At 33.3% G+C, this 20,236-nt stretch overlaps 1 protein-coding gene and 1 non-coding gene across 9 annotated transcripts in view; both read right to left on the bottom strand.

Annotated features, from left to right (window-relative positions):
- STXBP5L (syntaxin binding protein 5L) overlaps nucleotides 1-20,236 on the bottom strand; it is a 404,049-nt gene that overhangs the window by 208,361 nt on the left and 175,452 nt on the right. For all 8 annotated transcript variants that reach the window (XM_073894175.1, XM_073894170.1, XM_073894178.1 and 5 more), the window contains exons 6-7: nucleotides 16,673-16,807; nucleotides 10,063-10,126 (exon numbers count right to left, since the gene is read on the bottom strand). In XM_073894175.1, the coding sequence (XP_073750276.1) occupies nucleotides 10,063-10,126; nucleotides 16,673-16,807 (199 nt within the window). The remainder of the gene's footprint in view (nucleotides 1-10,062; nucleotides 10,127-16,672; nucleotides 16,808-20,236) is intronic.
- Nucleotides 7,946-8,048, bottom strand: LOC112834435 (U6 spliceosomal RNA). The gene has a single exon (XR_003210910.1). It is a non-coding gene; the product is annotated as a U6 spliceosomal RNA (small nuclear RNA).

The following is a 20,236-nucleotide window of genomic DNA, read 5'->3' as shown; positions in this document are numbered from 1 at the left end:
ATGATATTTAATCCCCATAGATACTACGGGGCCTGGATCTCTGCCATCATCTGTTACTGTCAACAAAAGCCAAAAAAGGGACAACCCCTACCAAACTTCTCAAATATGCTTGTACTCATCTTTCCCGAGCACTCCTTACTAGGTTAAGTGAAGACAATGTCCTTAAGAACCCTCTAGGAGGTCAGGAGGTGAGATGCCGGGACAAATATAATATATCCATTTTAATGTTTTCATCTCCCTGTTTTCTGACCCCTTCTTTTATACTGTACCAAAAAATCCTAGCCTCTGTACTTTATTTACCATATACCTTTGTTGAGTCCATCTTCAAGGGGCCATCCCAACAAATGATTAGGACCAGATCCAGGTGTCCTTTCTCAGAGCATTGTCTCAAATCATGGTTGAGTGCCCCCATGTAAATGAACTCTCCTCTATGTAACCCGTATGATCAAACCCTTAAAAAACATTCTTAAACACTTGATGTACTGTTAGTATTATCCAGGTCCTAAATTCATTTGATGAGGAGAAGGTTTCTTTCTGGAGGAAAACTTACACTTATATTTTAGGCTGTGCTGAAATCTGAGATCTCATTCTGGTTATTGGCCTGATGGTAATGGAATTGAAGGTTGATCTTGTGAGGGTAAACAAACATCATCAGGCAAGAAAACTACCTCATTTCATTGGTCATTTACAGTCTTCTAGAAAAGGAGAAACCATTTTCTGGAAATCGTGCAAGAGGTACTTCTGCTGGCCAGGAAGTTTCAAGGAAATTGGAGAGGGTGGGTTTTATAATATTTTCAGGCTTATATACACAAATTTCTGTATCTCAGGTATAGTGGCTGAATAATGTCCCCACAGAGTCTCAAAATGTGCCCTTATTTGGAAATTGAGTCTTTACAGATGTAATTTGTTAAGAATTTTGAGATGAGGTGTGCCTGGCTGGCTCAGTCAGTGAAGCATGAGACTTCTGATCTCAGGGTTGTAAGTCTGAACCCCACGCTGGGTGGAGAGATTACTTAAAAATAAAATCTTAAAAAAATAAGAGATGAAATCATGCTTGATTTAGGGTAGGCCCTAAACCAATGACTGGGGTCCTTGTAAAAGAAGAGAGGACACAGAGACATAGAGAAGAAGGTCATGCGAAGACAGAGGAAGACTGGAGTTATGCTGCCACAAAACAAGGGACATTAGGAGCCACCAGAAGCTGGAAAAGGCAAGGAAGGAGTCTCTCCTGGAGCCTTGAGAGGGAGGATGGCCTGACCAAGATCTTGATTTTGGACTTCCAGCCTCCAAACAGAAATAATAAATTTCTGTTGTTTGAAGTCACCCAGTATATAGAATTTTGTTTTGGCCATGCTAGGAATTGAATATACCAGGAGTCAGGGTCACATTCTTTTCTTATCAGGGCTTTGACTTTTATCAAACTATGTATTTATCTCTTTATAAACAGGCCTATTTGTAGCACAGTCTGCCCTGGAGCTGCAGGAAGAGTTCCTTTAAAGCTTCCTTAAAGAGCCTCTGACATGCCTTAAATCAATAATTAACTGTTCTGAGTTAATCATATTATTTTCATACAGTCTCCAGTGACTTGGTAGGCAAAATAATGCCCACCAAAGATGTCTATGCCCTAATATAAATATATTAAATAATATAACATATTTCCTTAAATGACAAAAAAAAAAAGAAAAAAGACTTCTCAGTTGTAATTAAGATTTGTTGAGATGAGGAGAGTATCCTGGATTATCCCAGTAGGCCCAATCAAATCACATGAGTCCCTAAGAGTGGAGAACCTCTCCCAGCTATGGTTAAAAAGAGATGCTATGTTATCTTTAAAGATGGAGGAAGGGAGTTACAAACCTAGAAATGTGTACAGTTTATAAAAGCTGAAAAAGGCAAGAAAATAGATTCTCTTCTAGAGCTACCAGACAGGAGTGCAACCCTGTCAAAAATCTTGATTTTTAGCTCAGTCAGACCTGTATTGGACTTCTGGCCTACAAAACTGTAAGATAATACATTTGTGTTGTTTCAAACTACTAAATTTGTTATAATTTATATCAGAATAGAAAATAATACAAGTGGCATCAAAGGAAGCTGTTTTTTTCCATCATCATTAAAATCACCGTTGTCCTTTATCAGTTAAACACCATAGTACTTCATCTCCAATTGTCTTACCTTTCCATCAGTCCCTTTCCCAATTAATCATAGGAGGTTATTTAAATAATTGTGATGTCACTGCATGATAATACCACTTCACTTGGCACCTTCCATGGGTTCTTTAATTTTAAATAGGAGACAATTCAAGTCCAAAGTCCCATCCTGAGGGTCTACAATTTAGAACAGGAGTCAGCAAACTTTTTTTGTAAAGGGCTAGATAGTAAATATTTTAGGCTTTGCAGGCTTTATAGCTCTGTCACAACTGCTTGGCTTTGTTGTTGTAGTTAGAAAGCAGCCACAGACAATATGTTAACGGTGAGCATGACTGTGTCCCAATAAACCATTTCACAAAAACAGGCATCAAGCCAGATTTATGCCATTGGCTGTAGTTTCCAATCTCTCATCTAGAACAATTCTGATAACTATTATCTTAAACAAGGTTCTGTAGAAAACAGCCAGAGGCTAGGCTTAGGTGCTAATGTTTCACTGAGAAGTGCAATCTCAGGGCTGTAATAACAAAGGAAAAGTGAAGTAAAGCAAAGAAGTAAAAGTAAGATGATATATTATCACACTAATCACTATTTCATAGGGAAAAGCAAAAGAGGCACAGCCAATCACTTAACAGGTGTATCTGTTTGGCCTTGCTGGATGTCTCTAACAGCTTATGTGAAAAACCCATAATTCAGAATAGCCTAACCATAGGGAAGAAGGAAAGGAGAATTTTATTTCTTGTCAATATTGGTCAAGGTTTTCTCTATGGTAAATTAACACCCCCTCACTTCAGAGTTGTATCATTTGACCCCTTTGGGAGACACTGAGGAAGCCAGATCTCATGCCTTTATAGTATGGCACATTATCTGAACCCAGAATTAAAGGGTGGAGCTTAGACTTGGCATAGCCAGTCAACTTAAGGAAATAGTACTGGATGAAGCTGATTAATCCTGCCAAAACTGAGATGAAGCAAACAGTTAAGAATTTGGGAGACAAACAAGGCTGAGAGAATTCAACAAGATGTATACAATACTATGTCCAATATAGGTACCTCTCAGTACAAGAGCACCCTCTTCAATTTGATATACTTATGCACAGTTTCTTTAGTAAATGTTATCTTAGAGGATGGTCTATTTTCTAATTCCTTTATACTATGCTGTTTTACTATAAACCTTAACATAAGTAATTTGTTCCTTCTTTCACTTCACCAAACCTCCATGAAAATTTGTCTTTTCCAAGTTGAATTTATACCAGAAATGTAAAATTTTTTTTAAAATGAGAAAATCCATTAACATTTCAACAAATTAACAAATTAAGGGATAGTCATTTGTAGTGTAAGTATCTGAGAGTCAGCTTTTTGGATTGTAATATAAGTGCCTGACATTAAGCTTTTGATTGCTGAGGCATCCTCTTCAGACATCCATCTTGAATAAATACATTGTCAGCTACATTATTAGATAAAAAGCCAGGCTGCCCCACCCATAAAGTTCCCCTTTGACAATCTGATTGACAGCTTACTTTTGCCTTCCCATACTTTAATTCTGCTCTAATGTTTTAAATTCACAAATAAAGTGAACATGTGAAACCCTAGGCACCCCACTCTCAACCCCAATAAAAGCAGAACCCCAGGTCCATGTACTCTATCTCACTCTTTCTCTACCCATGACTTCACTGAGTGGCCCCAAACATGTTGTGTACCCTCTAAGACTTGTGAATAATAAACTTTGTTTTTCAAAGTTCCCTGATGGTTGTTGCTGAGGTGCATCTTGGCCATTATAAGAACCAAGAGGCTGGTCAAACCACAACACTGGCTCTGAAAAAGGGAAATGTCTGTGGGGACTGGCCTCAGGCCCAACTGAGTGTCCCCACATATTTCTAGACCATAGCATCATTATCAATAGGCTAAGATTAGCATAAAACATATCTCAATACATGCAGAAAAGCATTCAATAAAATTCAACACTATAACTTAAAACTCTTAGAATATTGGAAATAGGTGGAAACTTTTTAACTTCATTAAAGCATTCAACCAACAACCTGTAGCAAACATCTTAATGTTGAAATCTTGGGAGATATTTTGTTTGCAGTTGGAAATAAAAGAAAGTTCCCATTAAAACCATTTATATTCAACACTGCACTGGATTCCTATCCAACAAAACAAATATATATATAAAAATATATAAATTTAGAAAGGAAGAAACAAAATTTGTCTACATTTTCTATACTTTTATACATAGACTATTCCAGATAATCCAAGGACACCTTTTAAAAACAGAACATTTGGTGATGCAAGGAATACAAAATAACAAAATCAGTATTTTATGCACTAAAATTAATTAAAATTAAAATTTAAGAAAATTAATTCACAGGAGCAATAAAAACTATAAAGTACTTACAATTAAGCTAACAAAAGATATGTAAGAATTTTGTGCAAAAAGTTGCAAAGCTATATAGAAAAAGGTAAGAAAACCAAAGGAAATATATCATGTTTATAGATGGAACACTAGTATCTTTAATGAAATAAATTTTTTCTAATCAATATGCCCAAGTTTCAAACAAAATTTCAGGAGGGATTTACATAGAACTTGATAAACTGATTCTAAAATGTATATAGTACTATAAATAATCAGAAAAAGCCATGATGGAGAAGGGAGAAGGGGCAGGCCTAACAGATAACAAGATATTTTCTGCAACTTTTATTAGTTATTTCTAATAAAATGTAGTAAAAGTACAATAGTAAATAAATATATCAATGCAACAGAGGAAAATGTCCAGAAAAAGACCCATCCAAATATGAGAACTGATATATGAGTGAGATGTTCTTATACATTACTGGTAACTGAAATGACTATTCAATAAATGAATTATTTATATGTAAAAATATAAGTATCCCTTATCTCAAACCAACACAAAATAAATTTTATTTAGGTTAAAATCTAATTGTGAAATGGAAAGCCTTAAAACTGTTATTTTTTAAAAAAAAGGATTATATTTTACCTCAGGAAGAAATGATTTACTGAATAAGAAACAAAATGCAAGAATCAAATGAAAAGACTGATAAAGTTGAATAAAAAACTCCTATGTGTCAAAAGGCTATTGATGGAAAAACTAGTCTACAAGCAGTCAAATGATTTATTCAAGATTATATGCTAATAAGTAGTAGAGCCACAATTCAAACATAGTCTTCGGACTCTAATACTAATTTATTTTGCATTCCTTTTAATTTTTAATTACATAATTAACACATTATATTCTTTCATAAAAATTTGAACACAAAGAAAATAATACCTTTGATCACTTTCCCCAGTTCCAATTTCCAGTATCCTCCCCAGATTTGTACATATACTTTTAGGACTTTTTTCTTGGGTATTTGTATATATAATAAAAATACAAATGCATTTTCAAGTGGTTTTATAGTGTACTTATTGTTCTGCAACTTTTCTTTTAAAAATCATGGCTTAAAGAACTTTCCATATCAGTACAGCATTCTACAGTGTGAATATATTAGCACTCATTTATTCAATTTTCTATTAATTGAATTTTAGGCTGTTTTCAGTATTTTGCCCCTTGGTCATATAAATAGGATAGACATCTGAAATGAATTTTCTAAATCATAATGAATATATGTTTTAAATGGTGATAATGCCAAATTACTTATACTGGTATATACACTTACTACTACTGTATCTAGATATACATTTCTCAATTATTAATATTTTTCATTCCTGATGTTATTAATATTTTTAATATTTTGCCAGTCTGATGTGGAAAATATGGGATAATGCATTTCCCTAGTAATTATTAGTGAGGCCATTTCCTCCTCTCAGCAGCCAACTCTGCTCTCTAGAGGTAAGAGGCAACCACATTTTCAACTCTTATAATTGTCTTTTCTAGTAGACCTACTCCTGTATTTCTAAATATGTTTATATTGCCATTTCTTGATGTATTAATTATCTATTGATTTCCTATTAAGAGAGATGAGGATTTAGTACAAGTTCCTATATATTTTGCATGTTTATTATTTGCCTACTATACGTGTAAGCAAATATCTTGTCTGTCTCTTATCATGATTGTCTTATGGTATATTCCTTAAAGCTTTTAGGTTTTATGTCTTGCCCAAGGATGTCCCTACTTCACAGTAAAAACCCATTTCCTATAGTTTCTTCTAAAACATTCTGAGTTGTGGTTTTAACATTTTCTCCATCTGGAATTTATTTCTGTGAATGGTGTAAGGTAGATTACTCTTTTTTTCAAAATGGTTAGCCAATTGTTCAACACCATTTATTCAATAGTTTATTATGTCCTAAAACATCTTCTCTAAAATATCCAAAAATTGCATCAAATGTCTGAACCATTTCTGGAATATCCATTTAGATCTATTGGTCATTTTGTATCCCCTTGTTCCAATATCACAATGTACTACATTTCTTTTTAATGATAGCTAAATTATGGAAAGAACCCAAATGTCCATCGACCGGTGAATGAATAAAGATTACACACACACACACACACACACACACACACACACACACACAATGGAATATTACTCAGCCAAGGAAAGAATGAGATCTTGCCATTTGCAATGACATGGATGAAACTAGAGAGTATTATAAGTGAAATGTCAGTCAGAGAAAGACAAATACTATATGATTTCACTCACATGTGGAATTTAAGAAACAAAGCAGATGAACAGAGGGGGAAAAAAAAGAGAGGAAAACCAGAAAACAGATTCTTAACTATAGAGAACAAACTAAGGGTTATTAGAAGGGAGGTGGGTGGGGAAGGGGTTAAATGGGTGATGGGTACTAAGGAGGGCACTTGCTGTGATAAGTACTGGGTGTTGTATGTAAGTGATGAATTATTAAATACTATACCTGAAACTAATATTACACTGTTAACTGGAATTTAAATAAAAACTTGAAGAAAAAAATAATAAAATAAAAAATATCTTAAAACATTTTCCTTTTTCAAAATTTATAGTTACTAATTTTATTTTTCTTTTTTTATATACAGCTTATATTACTTTCAGGTGTACAATATGTATAATTAAACAATTCTATACATTATTCAGTGCTCAAGATAAGTGTGTTCTTGATCCCATTTATCTATTTCACCCCTCTCCCTAACCTCCTCCTCTCTGGCAACAAGAGATTTGTTCTCTATAATCAAGAGTCTGGTTTTTTGCTTGTCTCTTTTTCTCTTTGTTCATTTGTTTTGTTTCTTAAATTCCACATATAAGTGAAACCATATGGTATCTGTCTTTCTCTTATTTCACCCTCCAGATCCATCCATATTGTTGCAAATGACAAGATTTCATTATTTTTTTATGGATGGGCAATATTCCATTGTGTATATATACCACATCTTCTTTATCCAGTCATCTGTGGATGGACACATGGGTTGCTACCATATATTGGCTATTGTAAATAATGCTGCAATAAACACAGGGGTGCATATATCTTTTCAAATGGGAGTTTTTGGTTTTTGGATAAATATCCAATAGTGTAATTACTAGATCATATGGTATTTCCATTTTTGATTTTTTGAGGAGCTTCTATACTGTTTTTCACAGGGGCTGTATCGATATGCATTCCCACCAACAGTTCATAAAGCTGGAGGCATCATAATCCCAGAATTCAAGATACACTATGAAGCTGTAGTAAAACAGTATGATACTGGCACAAGAACAGACACATAGATCAATAAACAGAATAGAGTCCAGAAATAAACCCATGTTTACATGGTCAATTAATCTATGATAAAGGAGGCAATAATACACAATGGTGAAAAGACAGTCTCTTCAACAAATGGTGCTGGGAAAACTAATTTGCCTGTCATCCTTGCCCAGGGGCCATGCTAATTTTCTCTGTATCATTCCAATTTTAGTATATGTGCTGCCAAAGCAAGTGCTGGGAAAACTAAATGGCTACATGCAAAAGAATGAAACTGGACCACTTTCTTACACTATACACAAAAATAAACTCAAAATGGACTAAAGACCTAAATGTTGAGACCTGAAACCATAAAACTCTTAGAAGAAAACAGTCAGTAATTTCTTTGACATCAGCTGTAGAAATATGTTTCTAGATATGTCTCTTCAGGCAAGGAAAACAAAAGCAAAATTAAGCTATTGATACTACACAAAAATAAAAAGCTTTTGTACAAAGGCACCTGGGTGGCTCAGTCCATTAAAGTTTCCTTCAGCTCAGGTCATGATCTCATGGGTCTTGGGATCCAGCCAGGGTGGGGCTCTGCACTCATTGGTGAGTCTGCTTAAAAGATTCTCTCCCTCCGCCCCTCCTTCCCGCTCACACTCATGTTCCCTCTCTCTAAAATAAATAAGTAAATCCTTTTTTTTTTTTAAAGATTTTATTTATTTGAGAGAGAGAAACAGAGAGCTCGAGCAGGGAGGGGTAGAGGGAGAAGCAGACTCCCCCCTGAGCAGGGAGCCTGACGACATGGGGCTCCATCCCAGGATCCTGGGATTATGACCTGAGCAGAAGGCAGATGCTTAACAGACTGAGCCACCCAGGCGCCCCATAAATAAATAAATCTTAAAAAAAAAAAAAGCTTTTGTAAGGTGAAGAAAAACATTAACAAAACAAAAAGGCTACCTGCTGAAGATATTTGCAAATGATATATCCAATAATGGGTTAATATCCAAAATATATTAAGAACTGATATACCACCAGAAAAACCCCACAAATAATCCAATTTAAAAATGGGCAGACGACATGAATAGACATTTTTTCCAAAGAAGACATACAGACGAAACACACATGAAAAGATGCTCAACATCACTCATAATCAGGGAAATGCAAATCAAAACCACAATGAGATGTCACATTACACCTGTCAAAATGGTTAAAATCAAAAACACAAGAAACAACAAGTGTTGGTGAGGATGTGGAGAAAAACATTTTTTTTCTTAAGAATTTTATTTTTTTAAAGATTTTATTTATTTATTCATGAAAGACAGAGAGAGAGAGAGAGACATAGAGGCAGAGAGAGAAGCAGCTCTCCAAGGAGTAGGAAGCCCGATTCTGTACCTGATCCCAGGACTCTGGGATCATGACCTGAGCCAAAGGCAGATGCTTAACTGAGCCACCCAGGTGCCCTTTTCTTAAGAATTTTAGAAATATTTCTTTAAAAATAAGTAAATTCTGATGACACCTGATTGGAATAACACTGTATTTATGGATCAATTTGAAGAAATCCAGTTTTCTTTCTATTACCATTAGGCAGACTTGACTTTCAGGCTCAATATTTATTAGGCAAATTCAGTTTTTATCATTTAAAAATAAAGAAGCAAACCTATACTAACTAATTTACTCAGGTGTTTTCTATGGTACTTAGCTAAAAAATAAATTCTTGAAGAGGCCATATTTATGATGAAAGTGATGCTTTAGATCTTTTAATATCATCAACTTTGTTTCCTTATCATCAAAAGAAAAATGAATAAGGATTATTTCTGTAACCTCAGAACATTTTCTATATAATTACCTATTTATAAAATCAAAATTGGCTAATTTATGATTATTTAGTATTGGCCGTTTATCATTACCAAAACTGAATAGCAGAAGCCAATGATTAATGATATTGATAAACATACTGTTAAGTTCCAGCATAGAATATTTGAAAATTCAAGTTGTTCCACATATTCCATAACTTCCTCAAAATTCTAGAATTAAATACCAACTTTAGCTCTAGGTAAAAATAAAGACTTAATTTGGGACCATTATTAGTGTGAATAATTCATTTATTCATTATTTGCTCATTCATTCATTCAACATTATAATTTTAGAAAACAATGAATGCTCTGAACTGTGCTACAAGTTAGGTACAAAATAATAGTAAGAAACACCTTCATTCAAGAATGAGGAAAATAAATGCAAGAATAATGGTATTTGTAATACTCACTTTCCCTTCGTCTCTTGGGCTATCACTTAAATGTACAACTGGACCTGGATGAGTCTTTGTGGATCTGTTAAATCAATTCAAAATAGTAATTAAAAAATAGTAATTAAAAAATAAAAATTAAAACACCTTACCATTATAGACTGGAACAAAGAAGTTACTCTGGAATACACCCCCAATATTCTCAGGTTTAAACTTAGATTCATTTGAGTTTTGGTAGTTTTTCTTTAAGACTACTTTTTTTTCTCTTATTAACTCTATTAAAGGAGGTGTAATTTTTTTTTTAAATCAGGTTTAAGAGCATAGATCCACATAACAACAGGATTCTTCATTTCTATAGCATAAAAATTATATACTTGGGAGACAATATTAATAATGAAAGTGATGCTTTAGATCTTTCATGTTATCATCTTTGTTTCTTCATTATCAAAGAAAAATAATGAATAGTCAAGATGAATTATGTCTTTTCATCAAATTATGAATTTATGAATTGGTATTTATATGTTTGTTGCCAGATCTAAGCCTCTGAAAATTTGAAATTGAACTTATACAGACAAAGAAAACTTACATGGCCACAAAGCTAATGCTATAAGGCTGTTTCAGCCAAATTGCAAAGTACATAACTGACTTACAACTTCCTTTGACATAAAACCTCTGATTTTACTCCTAAGAAAAGTATAATAGCTCCTTTGATTTACAAAGAAATTCTGTCTAGTGATAGCCAGCTTACAGAAAACTGACAAACTGGGGAAACCTAGTTTGCTGGTTATGTCTCATTTATTTGGTTATCCAGGGTACTCAATAACAGCTAACTATGTGTCTAAGCGCATATTATTAAAAAGACCTGTGCTCTGTAAATCTGACTTTAAAAATATTCTACTCTGTTATCTGGCATGTTTCTTTTATATTTCCTACTTTGACATATCATTGTTGAATATGATTATGTCATGTTTAAATACAATATGACCTGATATGACTATAGATTTATTATTGCTCATTTTCCACATCTTTTCTTCAACAAATTATGCCAGATTAATCCTATTATGATTATATTGACATAGTTTTAATTTATTTCTTTTTTAAATATAATTTATTTCTTATGCATACATGAAAACCATCAAAGATTCTTCACAAAATAGTAAAGAAGAATAAATTTTAAAACTTTCTGGGATCAGATAAAAGTGACAAATTAACTCCAGGTTTCCCAGATACTGACTCCCCACCGTGACTCAGAGGAATAAATACAGACTTATTAGATATTTTGTTATCGGTTTTATCCTAAATTTTCTTATCTAAAAATGGAGATAGTAGTACTGATCTTACTGAGTAATTACAAGGATTAGGATATTTATATATAGCACCTAATATAATGCCAAAACATAGTAAGTACTCAATGCATAGTATGTATTATGACTGTTGTAATCACTGGAATAATTGGAAAGTAGAGTTATTATCTGCATTCTAAATGCAATGTTTTATTAGAGTAAGGTGCCTCTCATAGGGAACAGTGTCCTTCAATTATCCTTTGAAAACTAATAATATCCAATAACCTACAAATTCCTGTTTCTTGGGTATGATTAGAACAACAAATACCAAAGTGTACTCCATGATAAACTAATGAATATATAAGGTATTCCACATAAAGAGTGTTCCATATCAAAAAAGTTTGGGAAGCCCTGAATTAAACAAAGTTAAATATTTTTTTTCTTCTACAAAGCTTCTTAGAGCCATAATATGCAAGTGAGTACTGAAATCTTCAATATTTTCCCAAAGTACTAGCCCATAGAATTATTTCTTATTGACCATATTAAGGGAATCACTGAAATATACTTTGAGAAACACTAGTTAGACCATATGCAAAACTCTTCCATTTAGATTCTCAGAGTTTGTAAAACACTCAAGTTCAGAAAATAATTTAGCATTAAACTTCAGTTATTTGTATTGACTTTTTCAGACTATAGAAGATATATTATTTGTTGTAAAAAAAAATTCCAAACTTAGAAGATACTAATAGTCAAAAGAAAAAAAAATCTCTCATATTATTTTACTGCCTGAATATAATGACTACTAACATTTTGATACATTTTTTCTGACTTTCCCCCTGACATTATACTTCCAAAAACCATCAAGCATTCCTTGAAAGGCTTATGGCCATTAAAAATTGACTTAAAAAATAAAAATTTGTGTACACTCTGGTGTGTTGGTGTACACTCTGGATTCTGTAATTCCTACAAAAATTACTTTAGATAGAATTATCTAAAGTAATTAAACTTAAAATCATATAATATCCATCTAAATAATGCCCAATAATTCTTCTAGTTATCCCTATTTATCTCTCTTCCTCTCATTTACCATGATGGCTTCTTTAGTTTCTTTTATGGGCCTTCTTTCTCTTCCTATATCTTAAATATTGATATTCCTTTGTATTCTATCCTGGTCTGTCATCTATTCTCACATAATATATGGTCATGAATTCAAGAGCACACAGGAGTCAGGCAGGTATTGCAAATGAAGCAAACAGGCTGAATGAGAACTGTACCAAACTGGATAGTACATTATCCACCTACAGAAGGAAAGTTGTTACTCAGTTCCAGCTGATTACTGACTGCCATGCAGGAATACCGAACCAGAATTGTCTCATTATGAATTTTCATGAAAATCTGGAAATCCAAATTTTTATTTCTACTCTACCAATTTTCAAATATTAGAACTCAGAACATATTTAAATACTCGGATAGCCAAACAAAACAGATATCTGTGAGTCAGAATTAGTTGACCGTCTGCTAGGTTGCTACCTGTTTTCTATACACTCTTCATGCGCAATCTCATCTTTTCAATGACCATAAATTCTTTTTTTCTTAACTGTTCAAATTCTTATACTTTTTCTTTCTTTTATTTATTTTTTATTATGTTATGTTAATCATCATACTCTATCTCATTACCGTCAGATCCATATATCTCACTTCCTACCATTTTCCCATACCAATTCCATTTGAATGTCTTATAAACAATATAACTCAAACTACCTAAAATTGAGTTCATTATTTTTTTCTCAACCTGCTCAATCTCCTGCTTTCTTTCACTAAATGACACCCTTATCTACTTAGTTACTCAAGCCTAACACCTGGGGGTCACTCTTAATTCTTTTTTTTTTTTTGGAAAGATTTTATTTATTTGACAGAAAGAGACACAGCGAGAGACGGAACGCAAGCAGGGGGAGTGGGAGAGGGAGAAGCAGGCTTCCCACGGAGCAGGGAGCCCAATGCGGGGCTCGATCCCAGGACCCTGGGATCATAACCTGAGCCGAAGGCAGACGCTTAACGACTGAGCCACCCAGGTGCCCCCACTCTTAATTCTTCTCTATTGTTATATCTTCCCATAATACCCAAGTCTTGCCTCTTCTATCTTCTATGTATTTAATTATGTCAGCTTATCTCCACTCCTAAATCAATGAAAATGTTTACCAAGAATACAGTCTTCTCTCTTTAATCATTTCTCTATACCTGCCTTCAGAGTAGTCTTCCTAAATGCAAATTTGATCAAGTCAATTCTCTGCTTAAAACCCTTCAAAATCCAGCTCCTGGCCTTTAAGTCCAAACTTCTCAAACTGGCCTACAAGGCCTTTCATATTATATACCCTGATTACCTCTCCTCAACCTTTATCTTTTATCATATTCTCTTTCAGGTATTCCAACCAACTAAACTACTTAAAATTCCTGTGCAGGGAACAAAAACTCTCTCACATTCCATTCTTTAAATCTTCTATCCCCTCTTCTTAGAACACCCCCACCCCTCTCTCCCAAGTCTTCCCTCAACTAACTAAAATTCTCAGGCTCTGGATCTCAACATAGATGTAATTTCCTTCACAGATACTTCTCTGAGACCACACGTTAGGTGTCCTTCTTATGGAATTGCCACATTTTATTTCTAATATTTTATAATTGCCTTTTTAATTAATCTCATTAGACTGAAAGCCCCAAGAGGACAGTAACTATGTCTTCCCAGTTCATAGTTGTTTCTAGTATCTAGCATACCATAGAGCACAATAAATATGTTTGAGTGATTGTTATACACAAGTCTTACACTTATGATTTAATAATCAATTTCATGCTCAAACATTAGTCATATGTAGAAAAAATAGGTTACATTTTTTAAAAAGCTAGGACTGCTCTGCAGAAACATCTATTTCTATAGTATAATCTGGAATATATTTTCCCATAGAAAAAAATTTTTAATGTCCATTTAGTTCTATGCTACTATTTTATGAGGTGTTCTACAAACACCACTGTTTCTAAGGAAAATGTGTTCCAATTTCCAAATAATCAATATATATACTTTGGGAACACAAACTATAATTATGAGAACTGCCTAAAGTTATAATTAAGAGACTTCACTAATATTAGAAACAAAATGAAAAATAACATTGAATAAAAAGTATTTTAAGTAGGAACTTGAAATAATTTCACGTATCTCTTAAAGACAATTCGGCATTTGCCATACTTAGAAAATGTATTGTTAAAATCTGTGTGTAAAATTCTATTAACGAAACGACTCTTTTAAACAAATATTTTATTACTGTCCCATACACTTGACACATATTAACAGGAAGTGGCATGCATTTTCTAATGGATCTCAATAGGTAGAGAACAATTAAAAGACAGTTCTAGGAGACTGGCAGTTGGCATTTAAAATTATATAGATCACAATGGATCTATAATTCCATGTAATACACTTTTGGAAAACTGGTCTAAGTAAACCAAGAAACATTCAGGAGATGATATTGTCTAATAATAATTTCTAGAGGATATTTCAGGACATTTTCAGAGGCATGTACAACTCTCTAACAGATCAGATTTATATAAATGGTAGTTTCTATTCTTATGCTATATCAAATGTGTAAGATCATAATATGAAAAATAAAAGTGCTTTATTTTACTTTAGTTTCTCTTAATTTTACCCTCCTTTTTAGTTTTTAAATTCATCATTAATCCTGAAATCATAAAGTTTAAACTATATAAATACATAGAGATAAAGTATAGGTCACTAATTCAGGTAGTATTAATTTAAACTATGAAAAGTATTTGTTAAGTATATGAATATGGAAACAAAATAGCAAAAGTGGTGAAATACTGGATCTATTTAGATAATGAACTTCTTAATTAGCAGCATTCACCTGAAAACAAATAATACATATATCACTATTTGTACTAATATTAAATTTGTATAAAAGTTCTATAATTCAATCTCTCAAGTTTATTTACATTTTTGTCAATATCCTAAGAAAATTATGAAAGCAAGCATTAAGTTCAGCCCTATTTACCACTTTTATACAACTCAGGTTATAGTGGTAAAACCTTTCCCAAATAGCTACAGAATTAAATAATTTTTTGGGAGACATAATTCTGTTTTTAAAATACACATATAGAACATTAAAACATGTATCAGTAAAATAGCACATACTAATTATAATTGTAAATGAAAGCTCTAAGTCAATATTAGTGTGTAACTATCATACTAGTTCTTCAATAATGTCATCAGTCATTTAGTAGCCACTCTGTGGAAAGTACCAAAATAAGCCAAGTTTTAAAAGAAAAATAAAGGAGCAGTGAACAAAGATTTTGCCCTGGGGCCGTTCTTAATCTAATCAGGGAGGGAGAATTATCAATAACAAAAGACCCATTAGGACATAATACAAAAGGAATATTGTAACAAGAATATAATTAGTAACAACTTTCCTATACATACAGGCACACTGAAACATTAAAAATAGGGAATAGTAGATTTATTATAAAGACCAGACTCAAGCCTCATTTAAACAGGTTGTTTTAATCAGAGTTCTGGAGAATAATTATGTAACTCAGAATATATATATGAAAATGAGCCAGCCCCAAGTTAAACATATCTTATTAAGGACATAATATGCACAGAGCATAAACATTTATTAAAGAAAATTTGTTTTTCTGATTAACACAGTGACCAGGAGAATTATTCGTTTACATACAAAAAGATGGCTTGGAATTCCATTACGTTTTACATGTGCATAAACTTAAGTATCAGTGCCAAAGTCAAAGTGGTAATTACCACTAACCACATATCCAAATAGCTGTATTATGTCACAACATAAAAAATATTGATAAGTTAATTCTCTTTAGAACCCTGAACAATATGTTAGTCAGGCAAGTGAAGAATGAGCTACTGGCAATAAAAAATATGTGAACTAATCATGATTATTTTTACCTAAAACTAAATGTGATCACAATCCACTTGCCATTCCCATTGGAAGCGGCTATATTAAAAACGGCTATAAAAAAGTGAGATGATTTCCATTTATAACTTTTAGAATAAGCTTTAGTATTTTATCATCAAATTTTACATACAAAACCCTTAATTATTCAGAAATCCTTAAGTATTCAGGAAGTCTAAAATTAGAATATGTTAATATTACAATAGTTTTTAAAGTCTTTACAGTTTTAAATTATTTTAGCTAAACTTTTCACTCAAATTAATCATAAATTAGCTATAAATGTTTCAAATAACTCTGTAATTTGACACGCTTTACATAACCATATGAAATATTCAAGCCAAATAAAGTGGTATTCAAGTTCAAACTTACAGCTCAATTGCCTTGTTCCACATGATAACATATCCAGAAAGAATGAAAGATTCAATATTTACAATATGTGTATTTCCTCTTTCTGTTCCAACATAGAGCCATTTACTCTGGAAAGGTAGATGACAGTAAGTAATTCTGAAAGAAAGAAAATTACAATTAAAATATCTAAATTTTATGTTTGGTCAGCATTATATTTTCCTTATATTTATTAGGTAGTGATAGCTACATAAACAACAAAATTTACTATACACTCAAGTAGCATTTAGGTATTAGTAGAGGGTAGAGGATAAAAAACAAGAGTATACCATTAAAAAGAATAATGATAATAATAACCACTAATAAATAAGTGTCTACCATGGGCATTAACATATATTGTTTCTAATTCTTTCCAGAATTAGAGCACTCCAAGATAGATATATAATTCTATTTTATGAAGAGGAAACTGAGGCCAAGAACTTTTATTTTTACTTTCATTGGACTGACAGCTAGTAAGTGGCAAAACCAGGATTCAAATCCATTCCTGTTTGGTTGCAAAATTAGCAAATTTCTACACTGGTGGTTTTTCTTTGGTAATATTCACTTCAAATAGAAATTAGGTACATCTGAAACATACATTCATAGTTATCATAGAAATTGTAGCTTTTTAAATATAAGAACATAAATTATTTACTTTTTATTCAGATGGTTGGCATCTTACTAATATAAAGAAAGCTTATAAGATCAGGGATCTAATCTACTATTTTATTTATTTATTTATTTTGTTCTGCCTTTATTTGCACAATGGGCCTTCTGACCAATTCTGGGAAATTATTCTATAGCCAAAGAAACCATGATTCCTATAAATGAAATCTGGGAATTTACCAGAATCTTCTATTCATCGAGTGTCACTCTTTCTAGTTTTGCCTACTCCCACTCCTTTTAAATACTCATAATAAAAGGGGGGGGAGATAAGTTCACAGTTATCCCTTGCCAGAACCTGTTATTGAATCATAATATTTGCTAGAATTTATTCAGAAAAAGAGCTGGTAAATTGTTAGAAGAGGAGGACAGAATTCTGATGCCAGGCAGACAGACAAATATGGGGGAAAAAAGTCAGGGAACGTAAATGGTAAATTCCCAACAAAATTCCATCTTGTACTTCTTTTATATAAGAGTGAACATCCAGTCTGTCGAATTTATATTCTCATTCTGGTTCATTGAATTATTCAACAGTCTACCTTTCTAAACCAAACTTCATTTATCCAAAAGTATTCTGCTGAAAGCCCCTTGCACATTACAACAAAAAACCTAGAAATCCTGATATTACTTATACACTTACGGTTATTTGAGGGTCTAATTAAAGTGTAACCTATATGGTGTTGGACAATTCTGATAAAACCTAAAGTCTAGAATTGCTGTTGCCAAGGGATATTTAATAATGTCCCACAGGAAATAACTTGATAGTCATGTTTCTAGGCCATGAAGCATCTATTTTCAATTCAGTGTAAGTAGAAAAGGGAAACTCATTTTAAACAGGATTTAAGATCATCTTTTCTGAATCACCAAAAGAGTAGAAAAAAACACTAGTCCCAATAAGTAGACAAAAATTTAGGAGTTCAGGTAGAAAAAGAGCAAACTTCAATATGACATGGTCATTTCCAAGGTTGAGAAGAAAAGTCTAAAAACTGCCAGGTTTCAGTAATAAGACCTGAAGCAAGGGTCCCTGGGTGGCTCAGATGGTTAAGCATCTGCCTTCAGCTCAGGTCATGATCCCAGGGTCCTGGGATCGAGTCCCACATCGGGATCCCTGCTCCTTGGGGGCCTGCTTCTTTCTCTCTCTCTGTCTCTCATGAATAAATAAATAAAATCTTAAAAAAAAAGAGCCAATATTATAAAAAAAAAAAATAAGACCTGAAGCAAGAGGCAGAATTCCAATAAAGACAATCTTTACAGGGGAATGATGAAATACATGAAAAAGATCCAAATAGGATTAGAAGCCGTTTCAAATAGAAATGGAAGGAAAACTTCCAAACTCTTTTTATGAGGCCAGCATTACCTTGATCCCAAAACCGGACAAAGACCCCACCAAAAAGGAGAACTACAAACTGAGGGTTCTAGAGGGGAGGGGGTGGGGGGATAGGTTAGCCTGGTGATGGGTATTAAGGGGGCACATACTGCATAGAGCACTGGGTGTTATACGCAAGCAATGAATCATGGAACACTACATCAAAAACTAATGATGTAATGTATGGTGATTAACATAACATAAGAAAATAAATAAATTTAAAAAAAAAAGGAGAACTACACCAATATCCCTGATGAACATGGATGCGAAAATTCTCACCAAAATACTAGCCAATAGGATCCAACAGTACATTAAAAGGATTATTCACCACGAACAAATGGGATTTATTCCTGGGCTGCAAGGGTGGTTTAACATCCGCAAATCAATTAATACATTAATAAAAGAAAGAACAAGAACCATATGATCCTCTCAATAGATGCAGAAAAAGCATTTGACAAAGTACAGCATCCTTTCTTGATTAAAACTCTTCACAGTGTAGGGGTAGAGGGTACATACCTCAATATCATAAAAACCACCTCTGAAAAACCCACAGCGAATATCATTCTCAATGGGGAAAAACTGAAACCTTTCCACCTAAGGTCAGGAACATGGCAGGGATGTCCACTATCACCACTGCTATTCAACATAGTACTAGAAGTCATAGCCTCAGCAATCAGACAACAAAAAGAAAAAAAAGGCATCCAAATCGGCAAGAAGAAGTGAAACTATCACTTTTTGCAGATGATATGATACTTTATGTGGAAAACCCAAAAGACTCCACCCCAAAACTCCTAGAACTCAAAAAGGAATTCAGTAAAGTCGGAGTATATAAAATCAAAGCACAGAAATCGGTTGCATTTGTATACACCAACAACAAGACAGAAGAAAGAGAAATTAAGGAGTCGATCCCATTTACAATTGCACCCAAAACCATAAGATACCTAGGAATAAATCTAACCAAAGAGACAAAGGATCTGTACTCAGAAAACTATAGAATACTCATGAAAGAAACTGAGGAAGACACAAAGAAATGGAAAAATGTCCCATGCTCATGGATTGGAAAAACAAATACTGTGAAGATGTCAATGCTACCTAGAGTAATCTACACATTTAATGCAATCCGTATCAAAATACCACCCACTTTTTTCAAAGAAATGGAACAAATAATCCTAAAATTTGTATGGAGCCAGAAAAGACCCCAAATAGCAAGAGAAATGTTGAAAAAGAAAAGCAAAGCTGGCGGCATCACAATTCCAGACTTCAAGCTCTATTACAAAGCTGTCATCATCAAGACAGTATGGTACTGGTACAAAAACAGACACATAGATCAATGGAACAGCATAGAGAGCCCAGAAATGGACCCTCAGCTCTATGGTCAACTAATCTTTGACAAAGCAGGAAAGAATGTCCAATGGAAAAAAGACAGTCTCTTCAACAAACGGTGTTGGGAAACTTGGACAGCCACATGCAGAAGAATGAAACTGGACCATTTCCTTACACCACACACAAAAGTAGACTCA

The sequence above is a fragment of the Callorhinus ursinus genome, unplaced genomic scaffold (assembly GCF_003265705.2).
Source record: "Callorhinus ursinus isolate GAN/ISIS: 27379988/994484 unplaced genomic scaffold, GSC_fseal_2.0 scaffold1, whole genome shotgun sequence".
NCBI classification, from domain to species: domain Eukaryota; kingdom Metazoa; phylum Chordata; class Mammalia; order Carnivora; family Otariidae; genus Callorhinus; species Callorhinus ursinus.
The sequence above is the reverse complement of the archived record's forward strand: the minus strand, read 5'-3'. Positions and strand labels throughout refer to the sequence as shown.